The 17,305-nt window shown below is 38.8% G+C and overlaps 1 protein-coding gene across 3 annotated transcripts in view; it reads left to right on the top strand.

Annotated features, from left to right (window-relative positions):
* Positions 1-16,120, top strand: part of tnrc6bb.1 (trinucleotide repeat containing adaptor 6Bb.1) — a 37,253-nt gene extending 21,133 nt beyond the window's left edge. Inside the window, exons 17-21 of one of the 3 annotated variants that reach the window (XM_067454817.1) lie at positions 2,528-2,605; positions 2,685-2,882; positions 2,964-3,028; positions 7,755-7,894; positions 11,533-16,120. In XM_067454817.1, coding sequence (XP_067310918.1) covers positions 2,528-2,605; positions 2,685-2,882; positions 2,964-3,028; positions 7,755-7,894; positions 11,533-11,923 — 872 coding nt within the window. In that variant the 3' untranslated portion in view covers positions 11,924-16,120. Of the gene's footprint in view, positions 1-2,527; positions 2,606-2,684; positions 2,883-2,963; positions 3,029-7,714; positions 7,895-11,532 lie in introns of all 3 variants that reach the window. The other 2 variants (XM_067454827.1, XM_067454835.1) reach the window with 2 other exon arrangements.
* The last annotated feature ends 1,185 nt before the right edge of the window (positions 16,121-17,305 follow it).

Here is a 17,305-nt window from a genome sequence, read left to right as displayed (position 1 = left end):
CTGGTCCGCTTAGCGTTCACACTGGCATTTTTAACAGCGAACCTAAAGTTACTGAACCAAAGGCATAAGGAGACGGTCACAATTGGTCGGCTTATATGACGTATATCTCGCTTACCGAACATTCAAAACAACGCTGTGTGCGGATTAAACACGATTATTTTATGCGTGTGGCATTATTTTTACCCGTTGAGAACTCATGAAGAGCTCATGAAATGTTCAAAACATTCAAAACAGCAGCAGGATTTCCTCCGTTGTGCAGAAGAGAGACGGCCGTTCTGTCGTCTGTCTGTATACTAATTAGGGCTGTGTATTGCCAAGAATCTGGCGATACAATACGTATCACGATACAGGGGTTACGATACGATATATTGCAATATATTGCGATATTGTAAGAGAGGCAATATATTGCAATATTTCTTTTTTGTGTGTTTTTGTTTTTTATAATTTAAAAGAATAAAGAACACAACCATAAGCCTAAAACACGAGACAAAGTATTTTATTTAATTAATCCAGTATCATTTATATCACTAATCATATGCAATGTGCAATCTAAGTTAAGAGGAATGTAAAGTGACTGCAGGATTCTTTATGTGTAAATGTTTTAAAGGTTCACAGTATAGCAGTGGCTATTTAACAACAGAAAGTGCAGTCCATTTCATGACTGAATGACTGTTTGTTTTATATTTAACACAGTAGCCCCGATCACACAGAACGCGTTTTTGCAGCGAGAAGCCATTTTGAATGGATTTCGTTTGGCAGAGAGCGTTATGCGCGCTGCTTATGCGCCCTGGGCGCCTCGCGTTTCTGAAGGAGCTTCTCCGAGCGCATGAAGTGGAAAAAAAGTCAACTCTGAGCGGAAAAGCGCGCAACATCATCGCGCTTATGTTCTGTTGTCCAATCGAATGAATGAAGCGGCGGGCCTTCCGTTGTGTTGACCGTTACATTGATTTGACTGACAGTACAGGTGATTCGGGGGTTGCCTAGAAACATTAAAGCGCACTGCTCATTTTTGAATGAGAAAACGCCGACCAAAAAAGGGAGTGCAGTGCGCCTAAAGCTGTTTTCTATAAAGCGGTCTATTGTATAAAGTGCTATTTCAAGAACTGAACTGCAGAGCTGGTGCATCCATATCCACATCGCTATGATCTTTCGTTCTCCTGCCACCGCTGTCAGTTTTGGTGTGTGTTTATTTTGTTACTGAGAGGAAAACGTGCAGTACATTCTATCGAAACGCTTCTCGGCAGCGCGGGTGACGTCAGGATGTTAAGCGAGCTCTCTATTTCAATGTGTTTCCCGAGTATTAGATTATAACTTGGCCTATTTTGCAAACAAAATGATTCTTGTCGATTTCCTTAGTGGCTTCTTTATAGTTGAAGCCAACATGAGCCCACACTTCAGCTCTGTATACTGCAAGAGCGGAATAATGCTATCGTCTTGAGAGCTGGGTTTGCTAATGTAAACACTAGTGATGCGCGCACTTTCACCTTCCGCTTCTCCGGCTCCGCGTCAGTTATACGGTCTGAGATAACACTGCCATCTAGCGGTTGGGTGTTATACAGTCTGTGGTTTAAACCGAACACAAAGCCACGAATCTTGGATGTAAATAAATAAATATATAAATATCGATACAGCGTTTTTGAGAATCGATACAGTATCGCCAAACATAATATTGAGATATTCACGTGTATCGATATTTTCTTACACCCCTAATACTAATGGGCAACACGGGTCCTTTGATGAGAAGAGCCAGGTTTGCTGTTTGTGCGTTTTTTCTAGCATTTTCGAAACATGCTCGTCTGACCAAATATTGATGAGGCACTTCCTCGTTGCTCTACGTTTGCCCTCTAACGTACATTATTCATTTTGGATACACCGATCGATCTTTCTGCGTCGTCAAATCAGCTGACTTGTAGCGTTGCATCTTGACATCACGTCCTGTTTTTGGTCCGTTTACATGTCTTTGGTCCGTGTTGCGTTCATATATCAGTTGAACCGCACCAGAGTTCGTTTGGAAGCGGACCGAGACCCATCTTTTTCGGTCTCGGTCCGCTTGTTTGGTGCGCACCAGGGTTCAGATGGCAGCGTTCACATATGTTCAAATGAACCGCACTAACCGAGCAATCGCACCAGGGTTCGACTTAATCCAACCAAACATGACAAGTGTGAACGCACCCTAAATAAACACACACACACACACAATAAGCTAGTGCAATACAACATTTCTAACCACCTGCGTCACGCTTTTCGAATCGGAGTATGAAGCAGTCACGTGGGCGTGTGTGAAATGAAGCTTCGGACGTCATAGGTCACGTGATTTTGATAGAACGAATCAAGCATCGATACAAAGCTTCACTGAAAATCAATTCATTTTTTGGTTTCACTGTTAACATCACTACTGTCAGAATACACAGAGCATCTCAGTTTGTGAACCGGACACAGAGTCTTTTGTTTTGCATAAAGTTGTAATAATAAATATCAGATACAGATGAATGCACTTGAATTGAATGCGTGTAAATCTGTTTTTCAGGGTCAAACTCTCTGAACACCTGTATGCCTTCACCTGGTGCCTGGCCATACAGTGCCTCAGATTCTGCACATGGGACAGGTAACGCCTCAACACCATCGTTTATTATTTTAAGGCGTTTGATTTGCAAGCACAGCTGGTGATATTTCCTAATGTTTAGCTAAATACTCGGAGCTGAAGTCCAGCTGGCCGCCGGAGCCCATTGGACACGGCAAATCGTGGCGGACCAATCGGAACGCTTCTCACTTGCCCCGCCCCCCGCCGGGCCTCAGCAGTCAGAAGTGGTCGGGGGAGGGGCCTCGGATGCCCCGGGCGTGGGGGGGCGGAGCCAGCGGCCCCGAGTCGGCCTTTAAATCAGGTACTACAGACACACGCCGCCATCTTACATGAGCAACGGACGCGCGAGAAGCTCAACCTGTTCATGTATCGTGTTCTTCAGAGTGGAGCGACGGAGGAGCGTCGGCGGGAAAATCATGGCTGCTACTGCGGAACCTCACGCCACAGGTACAGCGGAGTTTATTCGATCAAAAATACTGGAAAACTGGGAAATACTGCCATTTCCAACGGCTGCTGAGAGGGGAAAATGCTCTTCTTACTCAGTGATTTTGACATGTTTCCAGTCCAAATATCTAAATATTCTTAAATCAAGATGCATTTACTAGATTAGTAAAGTGACATAAGAAATGTATTCTTGTTTTCTGGGGGAAAATATCAAAATAAGGGGAATTTTTGCTTAAAAAAGGCAAAATTATCAGCCAATGGGGTGAGAAACATAATCTTGTTTCTGTTTGAAATCTTATTTCTTTTTTCCATTTTGATCATTTTGCCTGTTTTAAGCAAAAACTCCCTTTATTTTGATTTTATTTTTAACAAAACACACAAAAAAATATCTTATGTCATTTTACTTGTGTAGTAAATGCATCTTGAGTTAAGAATATTTAGATATTTAGACTAGAAACAGGACAAAATTACTAAGTAAGAAGAGCATTTTTTGCAGTGTATACCCAAATAAAAGACGAGGTTTGTGTCCTAAAATAGGCTGAGGAATGGGGGGTCGTCTTATACGGCTGCTGTGATCAGAGCTAAAGTCCTGATTGTTGCTTCTGCAAAAAAAAAAAATGCTCTTCTTACTAAATTTTTGTCTTGTTTCTGATTGAAATCTTGTCTAGTCTAAAGCCGGTGTACACTGTATGATTTTGGCCATCTGAAATTTAGCAAATCCTAAAAGATTCCTCTGATCCGAGGCTAAAATCTGACGTCTTTGGTCGTTAGTTTGATGTTCAGACGATTAATGAGCGCTGCGATCAAACTTTACCTCAGACGAAATTCTGGCAGTGTCAGAAGATTTGGCACACAATCCTGCAGTGTGACTTCTCCTACGACGACTGTCAAATATCTCCGTTTATCAAGACAAACTATGACCAAAACGAGAGCTAGAGATTTTTTTGTTGCCAGCCTTTCAGTCCTGCGTGTAATGCAGCTCACCGTCACCGAACGCTTCATTCATTGATGATATTAAACACCGGACGAGTTTTCTTGTGCGCGTCCGTTTTTAGCGCGCCTTCACTATCGTGCAGTCTGACATTAATGACAACTGAGATCTTACAGTGTGACAGCTTACAGCGGCGATCATGTTCGTACAGTCTGACAAGGGACATTCGCAAAGGATTTTGAAAAATCGCACAGTGTGCAGGACCCATTAGTTACTTTACAGATTACTTTAAAAGTAACTAAGTAAGATTACAAGTAACAGCGGCGATCATGTTCGTACAGTCTGACAAGCAACATTCGCAAAGGATTTTGAAAAATTGCACCGTGTGCAGGATCCAAACTTCATGAAGTTCTGCTTAAGTTCACAGTAAAAACTACATTTTTGCTGTCATTTTTCTTGAAATTATATTAATTTAATCCATTCTCAGAATAAATAAATGTAAAATTAGGACCTCAAATGAGCTAAGATGGGAACTTCACACTGCAAAAAAATGCTCTTCTTATTTAGTGTTTTTTGTCTTGTTTCCAGTCCAAATATCTAAATATTCTTAAATCAAGATGTATTTACTAGATAAGCAAAACGACATAAGATATTCTTTCTTGTTTTCTTAAAAATAAAATCCAAATGAAGTGAGTTTTTGCGTAAAACAGGTTAAAATGATCTGCCAATGGGGTGAGAATAATAATCTTATTTCTGTTTGGGACAGAAACAAGAAACAAGATTTCAGTCAGAAGCTAGATTATTATTCTCACCCCATTGGCAGATCATTTTAAACTGTTTTACGCAAAAACTCACTTCATTTAGATTTTATTTTCAACAAAATAAAGCGTCATTTTACTGATCTAGTAATATTATTAACTATTAGAATTTTTAGATATTTAGACTAGAAACCAGACAAAATTACTAAGTAAGAAGAGCATTTGTTGCAGTGTATATACCCAAATAAAAGACAAGGTTTGTGTCCTAAAAATAGGCTGAGGAATGGGGGGTCGTCTTATATTCGCAATACAGACATAATTTAGGTGGGAAAGGGAGAAAGCACTAGAGGGCGCCGACAGTGTGTGTGGAGTCGTCTTATACGGCTGCTGTGATCAGAGCTGAAGTCCTGATTGTTGATTCGGCAAAAAAAAAACTCTTCTTACTTAGTGATTTTTGTCTGGTTTCTGATTGAAATCTTGTCTAGTCTAACTTTCTAAAGGAAAAAAAATCCAAACTTCATGAAGTTCTGTTTAAGTTCACAGTAAAAACTACATGTTTGATGTCATTTTTATTGATATTATATTAATTTAATCCATTCTCAGAATAAATAAATGTAAAATTGGGACCTCAAATGAGCTAGATGGGAACTTCACACTGCAAAAAAAAATGCTCTTCTTATTTAGTGTTTTTTTTTTTTTTTCTTGTTTTCTGGGGGAAAATATCAAAATAAAGTGAATTTTTGCTTAAAACAGTCAAAATGATCTGTCAATGGGGTAAATTTGTATTTGGGACGGATACGAGAAACAAGATTATTTTTCTCACCCCATTGGCAGATCATTTTGACAGTTTTAACCCTTAAATGCATACCTCGGGTCGCGTCATTCACTACCCTGCTCCTCATTCATTTTTTAAAGTTAGACATCAACCTAATTAGTATTCCTCAATCAATCCATTTTAAACAATATAAGAAGAAAACAATAATAGAATTATAATTGGATGCCTGTTTTTCCACTAGTTTTTTGTCAAAATTGTATAGGGTCGCTAATGACCCGAGGTGTGTAGGATTGTACGTATATATTTTTTTGCACACTGATAAATTAATCTATAATGACGAAATACGGCGCAATTCACCTTTATTCCACAAGGTGGCAATGTCTGAAACGCAATGGTGAAGTGACGTTTCACTCATAGTCGCCTCTGACAGAAAACGAAACAATAATAATCTGCAAAACTTAAAATGGCTCAGTGATTTACAGCAGAGAGCAAGTACTAAACACAATCAAATATTAGTGTCTGTCTCTTGATGATGGATGTGGTCAAGAAGCTGTCAGTGATCAAAATATTGATTTTGAAGACATTGAAAATGAGTTTGGAGAATATGCTCGAGATCGCGAATATGCGGCAGATGCTGAATCTACTGGTAAACTCTGACGAGGTCATATGATGATGGTATTAAACATCTGCTCACACTGAACCATTCCAAGCTCCAAAAGGTAACGAAATAGGTTTTATTTTATCTTCTGTAGCTGTTACTCTAACATCAGGAGTTTTATATATTATCACGACAGGTAGAGGTCTATCCATGTTAAATATAGATCCGGGTCGCTAACGACCCGAATATGTAAGAATGTTTGGCGAAACAGTCATGCATTTAGGGTTAAGCAAAAACTCACTTCATTTTGATTTTATTTTCAACAAAACAAGAAAAACTATCTTATGTCGTTTATCTGATCTAGTAAAGGCATCTTGATTTAAGAATATCAAGATATTTAGACTAGAAACAAGACACATTACTAAGTAAGAAGAGCATTTTTTGCAGTGTGTATACCCGAATAAAAGATGAGGTTTGTGTCCTAAAATAGGCTGAGGAATGGGGGGTCGTCTTCAGCGGCATAGCACCAAATTTTACCCCATTGTAAAAAATACATTGAGATAATTTTAATAGTTATTGATCAATAATTGTTCAAATCAAACGATGCCCAACCCTAAGGAACATGCTGGCCACATGAATTTTTAGTAAAAAATAACAATGAATAATAACAAGGTCTGTTATATTAAGCATCTTATCTTTTTTTTTCTTTTTTTACTGTGGTATCGATTTAGTATCGATATATCGATATTTTAGTCTGGTATCGTATCGAAGTCATAATTTTGGTATCGTGACAACACTAATACACACATAGGTCTACATAAACTTTGGTATTTTTGTGAAAATGTTTTTCATTTTTGTCACTCATTCGTTCATTTCTGAACTCATTGACAGAGTGCACTTTCTTTTGTGACAAATTATTAATAACAAATTTTTAATGAGTGCTGTTACATTTTTTCCAATTAATTATCAGTAGAATTTTCAAATACAATTATTTTCTATTGGAAACCAATTTTTTCCCCCAAAATAAGTCTGGATAATGGGGTGGTCGTCTCATATACGGTAAGATGACAGAGGATATTTGTTCTTGTTTTCTGGGGGAAAATATCACAATGAGTTTTTACTTAAAACAGGCAAAATAATGGGATGAGAAACATAATCTTGTTTCTGATTGAAATCTTGTTTCGTTTCCGTCCCAATTTCGTTTCTCTCACCCCATTGGCAGATTATTTTGCCTGTTTTAAGCACAAACTCACTTCATTGTGATATTTTTCCCCAGAAAACAAGAAAAAAAAAAACTTTTGATGTTTTATTTATCTAGTAAATGCATCTTGATTTAAGAATATTTAAATATCTGGACAGGAAACAAGGCAAAAATACTAAAGAAGAAGAGCATTTTTTGCAGAGCGTTTACAGGACGGAGAGAAACCAGCCGTTTTAAACCGCAGTAATGTTCGACTGTTTTGCTGTATTTTTGATCAATAAATAAATGCAGCCTTGGTGAGCAGAAGAGGCTCTCCTTTCACAAGCATTAGAGAGATCTTCCCGAGCCCAAACCTTTAGAGTGTGTGTGTGTGTGCTGGCGCTTCATGTGAGTTGGTGTGTGTGTGTGTGTGTTGATGTCTGTAAGTGTGTGAAGCATCAGGATGAGTGTGTTCACATCTGTGCAGATCGACGGCTCCACCCTGAGGACCATCTGCCTGCAGCACGGCCCCCTGCTGACCTTTCACCTCGGCCTGACGCAGGGCAGCGCTCTGATTCGCTACAGCAGTCCTCATGAGGCCGCCAAAGCCCAGAGCGCACTGCATATGTGAGTCCTTTTGTTTGGTTTCATTGTAAATTTCTGGGATTACCTTCTCTGAAAAATGTCCTCGACATGATATCTTAAACTTGGGCTCCAGCACATTGAACATTTGGATGAATTTTCCGTTCTCTACCATGTTAAATGGAGCCATATAGTCCATATAGCGGACTTGACGGAGGTAGAGTTGGTGTCAGCGCTTGTTTCATGGCCAGCTGTCCCTTCAGTAGGCTCGTTTTCTCCGGGGCTGTCTTCGCGTTTTTATGGTGACGTTGAAGGTGGTGGTTCATGTTTGATGTGTTGGATGTGGTGTACGGAATGACAGCATGACATACACACAGTCTTAGTCCTGTCAGTTACTCTATTGCCGTCTTTGTCTTTTTTAATGAGAGACCCAAAATACTGCCAGACATATGACTTGTATCCAGGCGGCGTGTCCTCAATTTTGACCTCATTTTGACTCCATGGTCGGCTGTTTGGGAGCAAGGCAGTCGGTGCAAATTAGGGATGCACCGAATCCAGATTTTTTGACGTTTGGCCGAATACCGAATCCACTGGTTAAGATTCTGCCGAATCCGAAACCGAATCCACTGGTTAAGATTCTGCCGAATCCGAAACCGAATCCACTGGTTAAGATTCTGCCGAAACCGAATACCGAATCCACTGGTTAAGATTCTGCCGAATACCGAATCCACTGGTTAAGATTCTGCCGAATACCGAATCCACTGGTTAAGATTCTGCCGAATCCGAAACCGAATACCGAATCCACTGGTTAAGATTCTGCCGAAACCGAATACCGAATCCACTGGTTAAGATTCTGCCGAAACCGAATACCGAATCCACTGGTTAAGATTCTGCCGAAACCGAATACCGAATCCACTGGTTAAGATTCTGCCGAAACCGAATACCGAATCCACTGGTTAAGATTCTGCCGAAACCAAATACGGAATCCACTGGTTAAGATTCTGCCGAAACCGAATACCGAATCCACTGGTTAAGATTCTGCCGAAACCGAATACCGAATCCACTGGTTAAGAATCTGCCGAAACCGAATACGGAATCCACTGGTTAAGATTCTGGGAATCCACTGGTTAAGATTCTGCCGAAACCGAATACCGAATCCACTGGTTAAGATTCTGCCGAAACCGAATACCGAATCCACTGGTTAAGATTCTGCCGAAACCGAATACCGAATCCACTGGTTAAGATTCTGCCGAAACCGAATACCGAATCCACTGGTTAAGATTCTGCCGAAACCGAATACGGAATCCACTGGTTAAGATTCTGCCGAAACCGAATACCGAATCCACCGGTTAAGATTTTGCCGAAACCGAATACCGAATGCAACGGTTAAGATTCTGCCGAAACCGAATACCGAATCCACTGGTTAAGATTCTGCCGAAACCGAATACCGAATCCACTGGTTAAGATTCTGCCGAAACCGAATACCGAATCCACTGGTTAAGATTCTGGGAATCCACTGGTTAAGATTCTGCCGAAACCGAATACCGAATCCACTGGTTAAGATTCTGCCGAAACCGAATACCGAATCCACTGGTTAAGATTCTGCCGAAACCGAATACCGAATCCACTGGTTAAGAATCTGCCGAAACCAAATACGGAATCCACTGGTTAAGATTCTGCCGAAACCGAATACCGAATCCAACTGGTAAAGATTCTGCCGAAACCGAATACCGAATCCACTGGTTAAGATTCTGCCAAAACCGAATACCGAATCCACTGGTTAAGATTCTGCCAAAACCGAATACCGAATCCACTGGTTAAGATTCTGCCGAAACCGAATACCGAATCCACTGGTTAAGATTCTGCCGAAACCGAATACCGAATCCACTGGTTAAGATTCTGCCGAAACCGAATACCGAATCCACTGGTTAAGATTCTGCCGAAACCGAATACCGAATCCACTGGTTAAGATTCTGCCGAAACCGAAACCGAATACCGAATCCAACTGGTTAAGATTCTGCCGAAACCGAATACCGAATCCACTGGTTAAGATTCTGCCGAAACCGAATACCGAATCCACTGGTTAAGATTCTGCCGAAACCGAATACCGAATCCAACTCCCATCCTCAGTCCATTATCACAGTAAACACATTAATGACATAAACAACATCCACAGCAGTGTATTTTAAATTTAATTTAAAAAAATTAAAAAAGGCAACATTATGCCAGGATGACAGTGCCGTATTGCTGTCTGTAGATTCCTTCATGCACAACTCTTATTCTCTCGGTTCTTTCGGACAGTTCGTTTCAATGAACTGGTTAAAAAACCGGATCACCGGTTCTTTTACATCCTTACGTAATGACGTCATTTCTATCATCCCGGCGGATACATTCAAACACATCCATATAAAGTATTTGTAATCAAAACTTAGTATAGTAATAATTATTATTGACATCATCATCATCTTGGATACGTTTTTTAATTCATGTTTAGCAAAAGCACTCAATACAGCTACTGTCGTGCAAACACTGATGTTTTACACAGATTAAATAAACTTACATTGACATAACACAAATTTACACAAGTCCTTGGTTTAATCTGCCCGCAAGTGTCGTCTAGGAACTCTCAATACCCTTCTGAGCTGTATTCCCCTCACTCTTGCCGGGCCAATCACATCGTGTATAGAGTCGGCGGGCGGGGCCATAATGACGACGGCCGAGTTGCGTTTGCATGCTTCTAGTAAACACAGAAACTGGCGAACGGCGGCGGTCTTTCGAATCGGCTTTGACTCGGAAGACTTGGAGTTAAGCTTTTCTCTGAGAAAAGAACTATTATTTTTTATAAGGGTATTGTGAGTTCCTAGACGACACTCGCGGGCAGATTAAATTTGCTGCCGCTAGGGTGCGTCTAGATTTCTAGGCTACCTTTCAGCATTCATTTTCAACATTTAGCACTGATAGATAAAGGCTTAGAGCAGTTTCGAACTGTTTTTCTTCGCGGAAGCTTTGCGTAAGAGCTGATCAAATATTTAATCTCAAGACAATATTTTGTGTCTAATTTATTTGAGACTAGTAGCCGTGTAATAAGCGGGATAATGTCCACCCAGCCGGTTGTTATCTCAGAATAGACCCCTTCAGAGTGATGCTCCGCTTCGCGTCGGGGTCCTGATCACTCTGGAGGGGTTTATTCTGCCATAACAACCGGCTGGGTGGACATTATCCCTTACATATGAATTGTTTCCAGGCCTGTTACAAAATTTTAATTTAGATATTTTTAAAATGTATTTTATTTATTTATTTATTCTATTCAACAAATATTTTTGGATTTAATAATTTAAGCTACAGAATTGTATAAAATCTAAGAAATTTCTATAAATCAATTATATTTTCTATTTAACTTCCAAGGAAATATTAGTGCTTTTTAAATGAAATGTATTTTTTTGTGTGATTCTCCACTGTTGACCTTCGATAGGATTATTGAGTTTCTTAAAGTTGCGAATTAGCACTAGCTATAAACTCTACATGCTGCGCGTCATTTACAGTAATTGTATTGTAGCTATGTTTGTATGCATTGTCCCTGTTAAATAATTAAATAAATAAATAAATAAATAATGTAATCTCAAACATTAGTGTGATTTGTTTAGTGAGGTTGTGTCTGATCTAAAGTGTGTGTGTGTGTTCAGGTGCGTTCTGGGAAACACCACCATCGTGGCGGAGTTCATGAGCGAGGAGGACGTGGTCCGGTACTTCACACATTCCCAGAGCGCCGGGGTCGCGGGGTCACCGGAGGGTTCTTCCGGCTCTGACTCCGCCCCTCGAGAGGGCGAGCGGCCCGGGGGCGGGGCAGTGGACGGAGACTGGCAGGGATTGGACGTCTCGGCCGGAGAAACGCCCGGACTCGCCCTGCTCAGCCAATGGAGCAACAGCGCAGGGGAGGGGGCGGGGAAAGGGGTCTGGGGGGGCGTGGCTCCCGGTTACCACGGCGGCAGCCTATGGGGCACTCCTCAGTTAGAGGACGGCACAGCCGGGTTGTTGCCAGGCAACCTGCTTGGAGGCGGGACTGACAGTTTGTGATTGACAGTTGATGAGATACTGGTACGTGGAGTTTAAAGTGTGTCAAACTGCAAAAATAATGATCGTTTCCAAACACGTGGAAGCGCCAGTGCTTTAGTATAATTTTTCCGTGTAGTTTTTCGGGAACACGAAAAGGTTGAACCTCATTTTAACTCGGAAAGTAGAACAAGTTTTTGCTTTGTGACATTGTTTGTAACGAAAATTAATCATCTAATTACTATATTCACCATTTTTTGCTGTATTGGTTTATTTTAATGTCATTATGATATCATTAATATGTTCACACGCAAAAAAATTGTTTTAAAGGCAGCACAAACATGATTAAAACTAGCTTAATGATGTCACATTGCAAACAAACAAAACAAGTGTGTGTGTGTGAGTTGCATATCTCAATGAAAACTAAAACATATTCTCAAGGTGTATTTTTATTTTATTTAGGTAAGTCACCAAAAAAAGCATGAGACGCACGGCTTCTGTATGTGTTCATTGTTTTTGCAGTTGTTTCTGGCGAGGCTGATTTCACACGCCGCAGCTTTAAGACACACACACACACACACTCGCATCCAGAGAGCTACATTTCCACACAGACACTGGATGCGCTGACAGGCTTTGGTATCCAGTGAGATGTTTAACACACACACACACACACACACACACAGGTGCAGTGCGAGCGCAGTGGGATTCGCTTACAGACATTCTCGTCATTGCCAGAGTTAAGCTATCATGTATTTGAATGCAGGGACTGTTTCTAAAGGCCTTCTTTCTCACACACTGCTCAACTTGAACAACCCGTGTAAATTTGATGTTTCGCTGGCACACGCAGACACTGTTGCAATGCTTCGACAGTGGATTTCCTGAGTTCGTTTGAGCGTTTTGATGCCGGCAGATGCGTGAAAGGCACCGGAGAACGGGCCACGGTTCACCCCGGAGTCGCTTTGGCCCCAACGAGAGCCTACTTTTAGGACCAGTTTACAAATCGTGCTATTATTTTCATGATCACATTTACTCGCACGTTGTCGTAAGGCTGTAACGTTTAACCGTGAGTAACACCGTAACGCGGTTTAGCTTTTGATTGAACTCAAGTTACTAATGAGAAGTGTTTAATATTTTGCAGAACTTTTGTCACAATGTGTTTCGACACGAATCAAACGTTCAAATCAAAATTTTCCATAAAGAAAACTGTTTTTTAGGATTTTTTTGTTGTTGTATTGTTATTATTTGTGATATTTTCATATGGAAGCTTGTTTCCACCATTATCTCACACTTGAAACGTCGATTTTATATAAACGTGCAACTGCGAGTTAAAAGGGGCAATTGTTATCTGACCTTTTTCCCTCAGAATTACAACTTGCAATTGTGAATTTATGTCACAAATATGAGACAAAGTCAACTGCGAGATTATAAACTGGCAAATGTGGAAAAAAGTCTCGCAATTCCAACTTTTTTCTCACTTTTGCGGTATTCATATTTTTGCATTTGCACGTTTATACCCCACAGTTCTGATTTTTTTCCTCACTATTGCAGGTTTATATCCCAAAAGTTTGACTTTTTTCTTACTATTGCGGATTTATAGACCCATAATTCACTTCTTCTTTTTTTTCGCGATTACAATACGCATTTTTTGCCTTTGTATTCTAAGTTTATATCCCGAAATTCTGACTTTTCTTACTATTGTGAATTTATAGACCCATAATTCACACTTTTTCTCGCTATTACAATACACATTGTTTGCCTTTGTCAAGTTTACTATTGCAAGTTTATATCCTAAAATTCAGACTTTTTTCCTCACTATTGCAAGTTTATATCCTAAAATTCAGACTTTTTTCCTCATTAATCTAAGTTTATATCCCGAAAATCTGTGAGTTTTTTTCCTCATTATTCTAAGTTTATATCCCAAAATTCAGACTTTTTTCTTACTATTGTGAATTTATAGACCCATAATTCACACTTTTTCTCGCTATTACAATACACATTGTTTGCCTTTGTCAAGTTTACTATTGCAAGTTTATATCCTAAAATTCAGACTTTTTTCCTCACTATTGCAAGTTTATATCCTAAAATTCAGACTTTTTTCCTCATTAATCTAAGTTTATATCCCGAAAATCTGTGAGTTTTTTTCCTCATTATTCTAAGTTTATATCCCAAAATTCAGACTTTTTTCTTACTATTGTGAATTTATAGACCCATAATTCACTTTTTTTGCTATTACAATACACATTTTTTGTTTTTGTCAAGTTTATATCCTACAATTCATTCTTTTTTCCTCACTATTGCAAGTTAATATCCTAAAATTCTGACTTTTTTCCTCATTAATCTAAGTTTATATCCTGAAAATCAGACTTTTTTCCTCATTATTCTAAGTTTATATCCCAAAATTTAGACTTTTTTCTTACTATTGTGAATTTTTAGACCCATAATTCACACTTTTTTTTGCTATTACAATACACATTTTTTTGCCTTTGTCAAGTTTATATCCCAAAATTCGTACTTTTTTTTCTCGCTATTCCGATTTTTTTTTGTGCATTTGCATTTGCGAGTTTATCCCGATATTGACTTTTTTCTGCTTTTACAATTACATTTTTTTGTTGCCTTTGCCAGTTTATATCCTGAAATTCAGACTTTTTTTTTTTTCGCTTTTACAATTTAATTTGTTTGCCTTTGCCAGTTTAAAAAAAATTTGGACTCTTTTCTTTACCCAAATGATATACCCATAATTATTGCGAGTTTATATACTAATAAATCAGACTTTGTTTTCTCGCTATTACGATTTTTTTTTTTTGCATTTGCGAGTTTATACCCCAAAATTCACACTTTTTTTGAGTTTACATCCCGCAATTGTGGGGGAAAGAAAAAAAGTTGGAATTGTGAGAAGTTGCGATCTTTACCTTCTTTTTTTTTTTTTTATTCCGTGTTGGAAAAAAGTTTCCGTATTTTTGGGCCGAGCACATTTACTCACAAATTTTCATTGTAATCCAAAAAAAGTTGTTTCTGCAATCCTCGTTATTCTCGTTATATTCTCATAACTGTAACGATAATAGTTTGATATATCACAGCGAATATTTTTACATTTAAATCCAGAGTATGACGCATAAGTGCTTTAGAGTTTAAATGAGGCGGTTTTTCTGGATGTTTAAGAAAACGATCATCACGTTGAACGAATTGTAACGGTCCTAAAAATGACATTTCATCGCTCAAAGTGTCGTTTCCTCGCGACTCCGGTGCGAGACGTTGCGATGTTTTTGCGGGATTCACGCAGCTTCTCTTTCTTTTATATCCGGCGGCGTTCCTGTGAATTTTGTGTAACTTAAACGCATCTGTACTCGTACTGACCTTCCACTGTTCCCTTCTTTATCTGTTCGTCAGGTTTGCTGTTACATTTATACGATTCGTACGCTGTTTTTTGCTAAGCATTATACAAGTTATCTTCAGAGACTTTCAAGTGTGTTGGACGGACGGCCGTCTATAATGTGTGTATGTGTGCACTTTACTGTTTTCGTCTGTGTTTGTGAGTTGGTGTGCGGCTGTACATTGTTAACTGTGCACTATACACTGCTGGTTGTGTTTTACAGACGTTGGCATTAGCGGGTTTCTGCGATTTTTGGCGTTTCTCTCGTTGTTTTTTAAGCGTACTCATGTAGCCTTTTGTATTGGCTGAACTGCAATAATAATGATTCTACAAGCATTTTTAAGACACAAACGTGTGACGGCGTTTCTGCCAAACTTATCCGCCTGTCCAGAGTTTACAAACAGCTGAAAGACATGTGTTTTTATGCGTCTGTATTGTTGTTTTTGTTTTAAATTAAGACTTTAACACTCCTTTCAGTGTTTCATTTTTTTGAGATTTTACAGAGGACATAAGTGAAGAGTTTATTTAAATAAAAGTGACATATGCAGCTGTTACAAAGATGTTTTGTGTGCTTTTCTGGACTCTCTCTGTCGTACGTCCAGCCAGAATTTGTTTAGAGGTAAGTTACCAGTCGTATTTTGTTTTTTTCTCGGTAACACTTGCTTTACAATTAGGTCTCATTAACATAATACATTAACTAACATTAAACTGATGATGAGCAATATGTTTTTACGTCTTGATTTTTAGTTAATACGATGTTTGTTAGTTTACACTGTGTTATAACAGATACAACTTATGACCTATTAGTAAATGTGGAGATTAACATTAATAAAGATTCATTGTTTTATTAATTTGTTTTTTGTGTGTGCGTTAACTGTTAAAACATCTTGTACAGTGTTATTTTTTTGTTTTAATCAATCACTTTAACCCTCTTTTTTACTTTTTTTTTAATGATTTATTTTCAGTTACACTTTCTATGAAGCTTAAAATGAAATAAAGCTGCATTTATACATAGAAGAAGGTATTAAGACTTCCCAAGCATTGTGATTTTAACGGTAAAAGACTGTAAAAATGCTACGGTGGAAAACTGGTTAACGCAAGTTTCCGGTAGATAACTGTAATAGATCTAACCTTACATTTAATGTAATTTAACAGTAAAATACGGTTAAATTGACCGTTTTTGGAAGTGAAGAAGGAACAAGTCGTCGTGTAAGTTACGTTGATAACCCGTAAATTCACCGTGACGCTTCACATTTGATGTATTTTCGTTGAAACACCGGTTTCTTATTATTTGTTTCTACTCGGTTATGTACATTATGGTTTTATGTTACATCTAATGTTGTTAAATTGTTCATTGCATTTTTAAAATGTCGTGTGTGTTATCATGATAGTGTTTAGCGTGTGTGTGCACTTCTCTATATTAGTCTTGTCCTCCTGAAAGCGTTGGTTCATCATGTGACTCATCTCCACTGTGATTGGTTGTTGTCGGTGTATATCAAAGCTACCTAACAGATATTAGTATTTCAATAGGTTGGTAATTTAACATATGTTTTTATTTTTTACTGTAAATTGAATGTACATTTTTACAGTGTACACCTAATTATTTCAATATAATCCTTTAAATGATATGACTTCGAACTGTAAAAGAGACAGTGAACTAAGTGCTGTGCCGTAAAACCTCAAATGCTGCTACCATATTTGTTTACGGTAAAGTTCTGGCAGCCACAGCTGCTGTTTTTTTACTGTAAATTTTACTGGGATTAATTGTCACACATTTGATTTGTCAATGCGCATGCTCATAATCCATTATACACTGTTTTTTTCCCCCATCCTCTGATGGCTACTTCCAGCAGGATAATGCACCATGTCACAAAGCTCGAATTGTTTCAAATTGGTTTCTTGAACATGACAATGAGTTGACTGTACTAAAATGGCCGCCACAGTCCCCAGATCTCAACCCAATAGAGCATCTTCGGGATGTGGTGGAACGGGAGCTTCGTGCCCTGGATGTGCATCCCACAAATCTCCATCAACTG

The sequence above is a fragment of the Pseudorasbora parva genome, chromosome 2, assembly GCF_024679245.1.
Source record: "Pseudorasbora parva isolate DD20220531a chromosome 2, ASM2467924v1, whole genome shotgun sequence".
In the NCBI taxonomy this organism is placed as follows: Eukaryota; Metazoa; Chordata; class Actinopteri; order Cypriniformes; family Gobionidae; genus Pseudorasbora; species Pseudorasbora parva.
Note: the sequence above shows the minus strand (reverse complement) of the source record. Positions and strands in the feature narration are given on the sequence as shown.